The 10802-nt window shown below is 41.1% G+C and overlaps 1 protein-coding gene across 1 annotated transcript in view; it reads left to right on the top strand.

Annotated features, from left to right (window-relative positions):
* Positions 1 to 1429: 1429 nt before the first annotated feature.
* Positions 1430 to 10802, top strand: part of KLHL2 (kelch like family member 2) — a 44304-nt gene continuing 34931 nt past the window's right edge. Inside the window, exon 1 of the mRNA XM_053459999.1 lies at positions 1430 to 1833. Within this exon, the coding sequence (XP_053315974.1) occupies positions 1766 to 1833 (68 nt within the window). The 5' untranslated portion in view covers positions 1430 to 1765. The remainder of the gene's footprint in view (positions 1834 to 10802) is intronic.

The raw sequence follows: 10802 nt of genomic DNA, 5'->3' as shown, positions 1-10802 counted from the left end.
GGAAGTTCCTAGTCTTCCAAGAAGCCTTGGGGCCCCATAAGACTTGGTGCTGTCTGCAACACAGAGGCCTATGTTCATACCTGGAAACTCTCTGAGTTTTGCCCAGAGAAGTCCAGGAGAAGCACAGATCCTCCGGGTTGCGGGGGTCTTGACACACCCCACTCACCGCTCTTTTCTCCTATAAATGCGTGAATGTCCACTGATATCAGCGGGACCGCACAAAGGGCAGGCTCTGGGTAGCTGAGCCCACAAGATCCTAGGTATGCCTACGCTACCTTTTCATTCTATATTTTATTGTATGCACGTGTTAGCCTACTACAAGGTATCACAAATACTACACACGACAGTAATTATTTAGGAATCATGGCTTGTTAATCCCTATTTCATACCAATATTGTGTGCTCTGACACACCTGATAGCAAATCACGTTAAATTAAAGTACATTGGCATTGGACATGGGAGTCCTCTCTAATATGAACATAGGGAATGCATTGGTGCCAGCAAACTCAAGATGCTGGCCAGGGCAGGGAGCCAGGATATAAGCCAAGTTATCAGGGCACCTTGGTAGCGTACCTGGGAACTTTCTAAATGAAATGGCCCTGAGAATTCACCTTTACATAGCTCAATTTGGAGATTCAATGTAATGACCTGCTAAATGATGGTAACAAAGTGACTGTAATACTCGTCCTCATGGAAACCTTGACTTGTCATTATTTAAAGATACACTTAAAGTTACCTGCAGGGATATCAACCATGACATACTGTTAGCAAAAGCACCCTTTGGTAATCCTATATATGATCAGATCAGTGCAGACTCTGAGAATCTGCCCCTTCACCCTGAGATTGGGGCAAAACCCCTGAGAGTTCCCCGGTTGCAGGGTATTGGTACATTTGCCACTATAGCCACTTTGGGTGCTTATCTTTATGTCTAAGGAGATTTGGGAGCTATTTGTAGTAAAAGATTTCCACCCGCCTGATGCAAAGTTTATTGATCCATCAGTAGATCCGTCTCCTGATTTCCCGCAATAAGTTAAGAAATATAAGCGACAGAGCTTTTACAAAACTTTAAAAAGTATTTACAAGGGAAGTCATTCAAAGAAGCTATTGTATGCATATGGACCAAAACTCCTAATGGCCACAGAAAGACACGTTTGTTGTAAAGGGTGTTGTTTGTGGTGTTACCGGGGGCAGGTTTTACCAAGACTTTTTATGGGACTTTGTGGCCTTTTGATTTTATGATTAATGTAAATTGAGCAACACATTTACAAAACAATTAAAACGTATTTTAATGATGTAACACATTGTTGTGAGTCATGTGCTTATTAAAGTTATTTTTAACCTGATAATAGTAATAAAGGAAGTGGTGGAGTTCCACTTTAAAAAAAAAAAAAATGATGCGTTTCGTGACAGGCTGCAGTCTTCCACCAGCAGAGGGAGCCACTGCTTTCTAACGACACCGTCCTAATTGGCTCCTTAGAAGGAAGATCAGGATGTTGATAACGACTGCATTACAGTGTAGTAACCAGTGCAGCTAGACAGGGTGCGGGAGGGGAGGGCTCGGATTGGGTACGGGGAGACCCCAGCGCACTGCCTCACGGAGGGGTCAAGACGACTCGGCGGCTAAAGGTCAGCGGGATCCGGGGACCTCAGTCTTGCCTGTCAGGAGGATCGGAGCGGTCGGTTGAGGCGGCGGATATGGAATGAGCCGGACTCCGGGGAAGCTGCACGCTGGTGTTGCGGTTTATCCGCTCCTCCGGCCCGTGGCATGGTGCTGACAGCAGCCCGCAGCCTATCCCCAGCCAACAGCATGGAGACGGCGCCTGTCACAACAGTGTAAGCGAGCCATCTGTCCCGGCAGCAGCTGCTGCTCTCTGCATGTGTGTATAATGTGACCGGGGAGGAAGGGCAGCAGCACCGAGACCAACAGTACTATTATTATTAATAATACTAATAACAATACTAAAGCACCACCGGAAGCGGTAATACTATTAATAATCGGTCTGTCGGTGCCATCCAGCATTCGCACACAGAGCGGGGTATATGTTTTGGGGGAGCTCTGTGCGTTATTGGTATTGTTAGTATTGTTGTGCAGTTTGCCGGTGACAGTAGGGACATCCAAGCACTTTTTGTTGGTGATTGGATGTATGTGTAATTGAGTGCAGGGATTTATGTGTTATTTATGGGACTGTATATATGACAGCCCCTTATACACGGAAAAGGACTTTGGCCAAATAAGATTATACTTTTCTCATTCCACAGCTTCTAAATACTGCATCCTGAATGAAGCGCAAGCTGTGCAGAATAATACCTATATGTGTCTATAATATATATATCTATAGTATAATCCATGACCCTTTTATCTTTGTATGGTATGTCAGGCCCCTCTCTACTAACTAGTGGGGTGTGACACTGGGAAACACTTATTCTGATCTGACAGGCCCTTGTGGCCAGATGTGGTGCCAGTGGCTTGTAAAATGAAATTCGTTGGGATTTGTGCCAACATGTAAGGACACCGGTAATCTTGAGATCAGTTGGATAATCTCACCTGTGTACTTTCCCAGCTTATTGTTTGAAATAATACCCCATCTAAGCCTTGCACGGGTATTTGTGTTTTTATGATCATTTTTAATGATGTCTTCATGATTGGACTGAAGACAAAAGAAACAGTTTCCTGGTTATCTGTTGCTTGCGTGACACAGATGTCCTTGGAGAGCCTATTGAGGGACACCTTATGGACCTAAACCTCTATCTAGTGGTGTGAGGGTTGTGCTGGGCCGGTCTTGTCTGTTTGGCCTGTGTGCTGCGATGGTCATTTAAAACCTGACCCTTATCAATTCTGCGTGTTGCAGGTCAGCCTGACAGATGCTGCTCTGCGGTACATAAAATTTATACTTTGCTTTCAATGAAAGCGTAGAATTTATAGCTGTCGGCTTTTATGGCCGAGGTGGCTACTCTAGGCCTCATCTTAATTAAAACTCCCATGGGTTCTGTTGTATGGCATGGCTTGTGTAATATCCTGAACCCCTTAAATCAAAGCTTTTGGATGTCATGAGGCCATCTGCACCAAAAGCCGGGGCGGCATGACTACGTAATCCCAATTTTATAGCATTTGGCCGTCATTTCTATGCTGTTTACATGATCGTAAAACATTTATGGGGTTTTATGAAATCATGTTTAAATTCGTAGATGCACCATTGTGAATTTTCTCTAACTCACCTGCAAACAGACTATAGTATAATTCATATATATTTTTTTTAATAGTAATCTGTGTATTTTATATATTCATTAATGGAAAGATAATTCCAGGCTTGTATGTCTTATGGAGTAAACTTTTTGGGGACATCAGCCTAACATACTAGTCACAGGGCCAGTTGCTTAGGTCCCTTCCCCCCCTCGTTACAAGTGTTGCCATAATGTCCATGTAATACCCTAGTCTTGCAAATATGTGCATTCTCAATACACGCTAAACATGGGGGTGTAATAGGCCTTCAATTCAGTGTCCTACATACAGTACCAGTTACTTAATTAAAAAACAATAACTTTGACACTGATGGGAATGTCCTGGAAGGTTGTGTAGATACCTCCAGACGTGCTCATGTCTGTTGATCCAGTCCTGTTGACTGAGGTGGACCACTTACTGGAATTTAATAAGTTAATAAGAATGCGATGAGTTCTGAGATGAGAATTTTGTTCTTCTTCATTGGTAGGCAAATAAACATCTGTTCTTCCACTGGTTTTGGAGACCTGTTTGAAAAGTTTTTACAGCTCCCTTTGGCATTGTTTTGTAGTCTGGACTTGCTGTTCCTCTCTGTCTTTAATGTGATGCTGGCAATGTTTGCTTTTACTTATTTGTATCAGTTGTATTGCTGTTAATATAACTATAGCAAAATATCAATGCGTAGTGGTAAGGTTGTGGAGCAATGTATTTTTGATGTTAAATAGATGGCCTGAATCATTCTAGGTACCAGGACATGATGGTCCACGTATTTTCCCTTTTTGACGTCACTTCTTCTCCTTGCTATTTTATGAAGCATGCTATGCCTGGCTCCAAATAAAAATCTGTCCTTACATGCAAAGTCTAGCCATTATATGCCCTTTAACACATATGACAGCTGCATGGTCTCTTTTACATTTTCCATGGTATCCCCCTTTGCAAATACATGGGGGGAGGGGTTCTTTAGAATTGTCTGACCATGGAGCACCAGGGCACCGGCAGGTCTTCAGCGTACTTTAGTGGGACAGTGATGGGCAGTAAACCGTCTTGTACAAGCATTTCTCAGTCTCTGGTTTTGTACACGCTGGATGAATTTTAGAACTTGGTTGGTTTTTATTTTATATTAAGCGTAAAACCCTTTTTAAAGATGTGCTGTTATGCAATGTACTTTTAATATTGTGTAGTGGAGATATACTATGAGGGCGAGACCATTTCAAAGGAAATCCTGCTAGTTTATAAACTTCCTCCTGATGTTCATATTAATCCTTAGAATGCTGTTTCGGGTGTAGGGCTTCTAACGGGATTGCTTATTGTGTGTTTGAGTTAATGTGTTTATTTGAGAGGTGCTGCTTGTAGTCACTTGGGTCTCCACGTTGGCTTTTGAAATATACATTTTTTTTTATTTGCAAACTGTTTTTTTGGCTTCTCTTGGGATAAAATGCCATTTTGCTGTGTTCTTCCTGCTTGGGTGTATTATATCAGGCTGAAGCCTTTCCTGTTTTTTTGGGAAGGAGATGATGAATCAGTTGTTTGTCAAGAGTAAAAGGTTTTTTATTATGTGATTAATACATGTATGATTGTTTTCTTATTAAAAATAATAAAAACCTTTTTTAAGCACATAAAAATATTTTGTGAAATCACTGGTCTGCTGCTTGGCTTCCTGATGACAAATAACACCTGCTTTACGTCATTGGGCAATGACTAGCTCATTACCTGTGACTACTTACGTACAGTTAGTTTAGAAATTGCTACCATGTTTTCTAGTATTATACACCGTAAAAGCATGACTATAAACAAGCTGATGTTGTGAACGTTCTAGGGAGAGAGCCCCTAATCATTTGGGGAGGGGGTGTAGAATGTGATCGCGCTATATAAAGAATTTGCAGGACAGTTGTGTCTCAGCTTCTTGACTTCTTAGGTATGTTCGTGATATATAGTGAACTCTTTGTTTCTGACCATTTTTCTGGGGGGCAAATACTCCAGGTCACAACTGCTGTGATGATGCCGGCTGTGACTTGTGAGCAATGCCGGACTGGCCTTCCAGGATAGCTAATACAGTTAATACATAATTACATACATACATAGTCACTCTAACACCATACATTTATATAAATGCACATACATGCGCAAAGTACACTTTAGAGATCAATGTTGCTGGTATAATTTTATTAGATACACTAAAACATTGCAGCGCCATCAGACATACGTTTTTCTTTTCTGTGGGGAGGTCTCGGAGTGAGCCGTTCTGAAAGTTCACATGTATGGTTATGAAGGTCCAACCCCAATGAGCTTCTGCTGCTGGAAGAGCTTGGCTGTCCAATTATAATGTATACATGGACCAGCTCAGTACTTGCTGGAGCAACCTGCCAGTGTCGGTTCATCGTTATGAATGGTGAAGTGAGATGATTAAACTAAAAGTCTCCCACAAACTCTCCCTTTAGTGAATTGAACCCCTTTGGGTGGTTATGGTAAAATGTTGTGCAAAACTTAAGGATGTAATGCGTATTGCAGCAATCCCCGCCTTTTATGTGAAGTTGCTTGGATTTAGAGTTGTTTGCATGATAACACAGGAATCGCTCATTTCAGGATACCGTTCACTGGGCCTGTATTTGAAGCAGCCATAAAGCAAAAAAGAAAAGTGCTGATATTCCCTTATACATCTCAGTCTTGAGCAGGGTCTTTAAGAGTGATCTGAAGGTTCTGTTCCCTCATACAGTAGAATAGTGAGACAAACCTTTATGTATTACATTATGTTTTTATACAATGCCAGCGATTCAGTAGCGCTTTTACAACCAGAGGAATAAATTAAAATTACACACCATAACAAACTGGTAAGAGAAGAGGGTTTGTGAGCTTACAATCTAGTGAGTGGTTTAGGTGGAAATGAAACAGGAGAGGACTGCATGGACGGGGATGAGTTGATGGGATCAGGATGATCTGTAGAGGTTGTTGGCCGTTCAGATGGCTTAATTTATGTCACTTTCCCTAATGAAGTAGGGTTTTCCCATCTCTTTCATGCATGTACCTGCACCTATGTGATAAATGATTAATCTGAATGTAGGACATAAGAATTGGAAGGTCGTGTAATGGTATAGCAGAAAATGGGGGGGTTAAATGAAGCCATTTTGACCTAGGGAACCTTGGATGTATCTTACGTTACATATATATTGTTGCCACTTTTCAGAGCTGTTACTTTATAGAATGGGAATATCCCAGGATTACTTTTTTTTTTTTGCATATACATGGGTTTTTGAATGTGTTTTATGGCGGAAGAATTAACTTTGACGGTTTTTGTTTTTCAAATGTTATCAAATACAGTTCCGCACATGACACCAGAGCCTGGGTATATGTCTTATATCTGTTATAAAAATAAGTGATATACACCCTATACGGTTTTAAATCGTTGTCTACGTGGATAACGTTCCGCTTGGATAACACCAGGGTACACGCAGGCTGTTTTCGGTTAAGTATTAGGTTGTTTGGCAGCAGTAGAACGTGATTTATTTATTTAGATTTTACATGCATGTACATAGATAAAGCATGATTTTGCAGCAAGTGTTAGATCCCCACAAGTTATGGTATTCGGTGGTGTATATTAACTCCTTAGTCCTATATATATATATATATATATTATTTTTTTTTTTTTTAAGCCCTTTCTCTCATTTAGTTTAAGCACAGAGCTTTTTAAGGACTAGTGGGGCTTTTTTCTTTTTCCAGAAAACCATCATTTAGTACAAAAAAAAAAAATAAATCAGAAGAAATAGAAAACAAATTCGTTTTTTTACCAAAAAAAGAAATACACACAGTGCCAATGCAGGTTAAGAAATACATAAATATATTTAAGGAATTTGTCCTGATTTTGAAACACCGCATATGCGATAGTATGTCATGATTTTTGGACATGCAAATTTTTACCCAAAGAAATGTTGTCTAATAAACCCCCTTCAATGCTAACTATTGAAAACAAAACCCCAAAAAACTAAACAAATTAACCCTTTACTGGGGCAGATGTACAAAAGAGATTTTCCACCCACCCCAGCAGTGTTCTTTGCCCCTCTTATCCTCACAATCACAGTGAAGCAGAGAGACAGTGATTACCGCCCAAGGCAGTGTTGACAGACATTGTTGTTGGCAGTGTGAATGCAGTTGCACTGAAGTGGCTCATGTTGGTTGCTGCTGTTCTGCCTGGTTCGCTGGGTGCCCAACATCAGCGGTCCTGCTGCCAGTGCCGGCAACAATTGGCTACAACCTTTTACTTTACCGGCGGACAAAATATTATGCACAGCTTTACGCTTTTGCGGGTGTAGTGTTACATCCTCTGTCCTTAAGGGGTTAAGAAGTAATTGTAAGTAGCAGTGTTTACGCTAACCGCCACTTTGCCACGGTTAGCTTGAATGAAAGTCATTTTTAACATGAGCGTTCCTTTTTTTGTAATAAAATTTGTCATTGCAGCTTTTGTAGTCCCACAGGGTGGGTAGAAGACGGGGCAGAACAGGGCAAAACCCAGAAACAGAGTAGCTGTGGCTCCTCATACTCTACATATTTAATGTAGGACTACAGAGATTCTTTCATTTCTGTCTCATTTGCCTGACTCGTTATATATGTATGTGTGTGTGTGTGTGTGTCATCAAAACGGGGGAATCCTGCTTAACACAGGTGCCGTAACCCCAAAATCCAGATAAAATATCCATTCCTGGATAAGAATGGGGCTTTTAGTATAACTAGTGTTTATAGTGAAGTCACTAGAACAAGGCTGCAGTGTTTTCAGCTGGTATTGAATTGCAACATCCAGCACTGCCTGTCCCTATGAGACCAGTTGAGGATGATAGGGGTTGCAATCCAGCCACCAAGGGAGAATGTGCAAATACATGGACCGGTGAACAGGTTGATCAGTAACAGGCTGACACTCCCGGAGCAGGAATGGAAGCTAAGGGAATATGTAAGGATTTGGGACAGTATAATGCGGGTGAGTATAAAATAATGCATTAGGATACTTTGCTGCAGACTACATCGGGGGGAAAGGGATTTGGTAGTTATTCTAAAGAGTTAAAGGTGAGCAGGAAAAGCCTGCAGGATGCCAGACTGTATAGGAAGAGGCAGCCAGGAAAAAGATCTTATTAAATCACTGAAAACTTCTCGTTTAGAAAGTCCGGTCCCAGTGACCATAGGAGGAAAGACTTCGAACTACATCTACCCCAAAAGAAGGGATTAGGAAAGGCCAAGAGGGGAGCGTTTGTAATAAAGATAAGGGTGCCAGAGCTGGTGGGCATGATTTAAAGTTACAAGGTAGAAGACTGAGGGCTAATGTGAAAAACAATCAACCTTTTCTACATAGTGGTAGTAGATACCTGGTATAGGCCACCAGTGTAATTAGTACAGGCACACAGTATAGTCATTTAAAGAAATGTTGACATGTACATCAAGCTACCCTAAAAAATGAATAACTAAAAATGATTCCGTAAGAACAGATTAGCTGGGCTAATTGGTTCTTTTCTGTTTATCCATGTAAATATATTTTTCTGCCCTGGACAACATAAACAGAATCTCCGTTTAGTGGGAGGCTAGGGCCGCCTTGCCGAGGTTCAGCGGTGTGCGCAGACCCGATTTCGCTGCCTGAGGCATCTGCAGCTGATTGGACAGATTGCAGCCAATCACAGCCAAGCAATGCTGAGAAGTTCTGCTAGCATTTAATGGACCAATGTCATGAAATTGAGCTTCAAAACTACAATCGCTTTCTTCTTTAAAGGCAAAGGGCACTTAATGTCGTCTGTGTGCTTTCCTGAGCCAAGCGCAAGAAGAAATTGTGTGTAAACTTTATAGGCATTTGGCGCGTTGTGATACTCTGGCTGTGTAAAAATGCTGTTGCACCACACGTGGCGAAAAAAAAGGTATGTAACTTTTTATTACTGAATACTGAACTAATTAAACAAGTTCTCTCTTACTGATGTGCAGATTAGTTAGAGGGATTGCTTGGCGTATGATCAGGATTTGCTTGGGGTTCAGAGAAGTTGGTAAAAGCTGTGGGGTATGGTGAGCGGATCACCCTGTAGGTGCCAGACGGCTCTTCACCCTGCATAATGCTCTGACCAATACATGGCGTAGTGACTAATGGCAAATAATAATAATTGTTAATGAAATATATTTTGTACCCTCTCAACGTATCCTGTTTATTAACGCCTAATACGAATATTGGCACTCTTGGTAACTCTGTAGTTACAGGAGGTTACCGTGTCGTTCGGTAAGGATGTAACAGCGCGGGCACTGAGTGAAGTAACATTACTGTTTTTCACAGGAGAAAAATCACAAATGATTTTTGGGGCAGGACGTTTAGTTCTTTGTGCTGCTACGTCATAGCCTTCATCGGTGGGTTGGGGCTATATGATCATAACGGTGTATAGAGGCAGCCAGATACACTTACATAGTAAACTGTGGCGAATGTAAAGACTACGGCCACAGCCACTGGCTCTTCAGCCTTTAAAAATAATTTCCACCGCATATGAAAGAAGAGCAGAAATCTTAGCGAAGAAATTCAATCTGTAGCCTGTGCTGGTTTTTTTTTTTTAAAAAGCAAAAAGATGAAAAACTAGAATAAAATGTTTTGTGTCCTGTAACCCTTTCCCTTCTCCTGCCCACTGCCCTTCCAAGGCTTGTCGGAAGCATAGAAGAACTTAACATAATTGAATATATATTCATCCAGACCCTGCAAAATAGGCTGCTGATACTGTCTGGGGAGCGTCGCTGTTTGGCATATTAAGTAATTTTTTTTTTTTTTTATTTTAAATAAGTTGAAGTTGTGGTATGATGAGGCTTGCAGAGAATATTTGTGAATCAAGCTCAAGCTCCCTTCTTGCAATGTGTGCTCCCTTAAGAGCAGGCTGTGGGAATAGTGTATGTTCCTTTTAAATTAATGAAGCGTAAAAAATAATTAAAACTGTACTTCAGGGAAAGTGACTCTTGTTAACGAATGCTCTGCCTTTGCTTTAGCTTTGCGTGGTGGAATTTTCCTTAACGAGCACAGTGTACTGAATACCAATGTGTTGTGAACAAACAGTTCGGGTTTAGGCGGATTGCAATGTACCTGTGAACATGGATTGGAGTAACTTGGTATAACGGAAAGTGGCTTTAAACATCTGTTTCCAAGTCATTTGCTTAGTTAACATTTCCAAAAACTACAGCCAGAGGAATACCAGCTCGGCAGAGATTAATCGGCACGGATCATGTGCTGTTTCATTTGTACTATGACTGTTATACGAGTACTTTCAATAAGCTTTTGGCAAGGTAATAAACGTTTATATCATGATATATTTTCTTGTAATGCCGCCAGTTACACTTCATCGGCCTGCAGACAGCATAATCTCCTGTGCGTTGGCAGGGGTGTAGAAATGATGGCAAAATGTGGATTAACGGGTTAATTTCTGATTCGCAAAGTCCGATTTGACCCATATTTTATGCAGGATAAAATTATCCATGTCCTTTTTAAGAGGGGGTGTTCGTTGCAACTTTTTTCCTCCTCGTATTGAGGTGTATGAAGGTTCATGTCTGAAGGGGGTAGTTTATATCCTGGTAAGTGTCGTTGAAATACATTGAT

This window comes from Spea bombifrons, chromosome 1 (assembly GCF_027358695.1).
Source record: "Spea bombifrons isolate aSpeBom1 chromosome 1, aSpeBom1.2.pri, whole genome shotgun sequence".
NCBI classification, from domain to species: Eukaryota; Metazoa; Chordata; class Amphibia; order Anura; family Pelobatidae; genus Spea; species Spea bombifrons.
The sequence above is the reverse complement of the archived record's forward strand: the minus strand, read 5'-3'. Positions and strand labels throughout refer to the sequence as shown.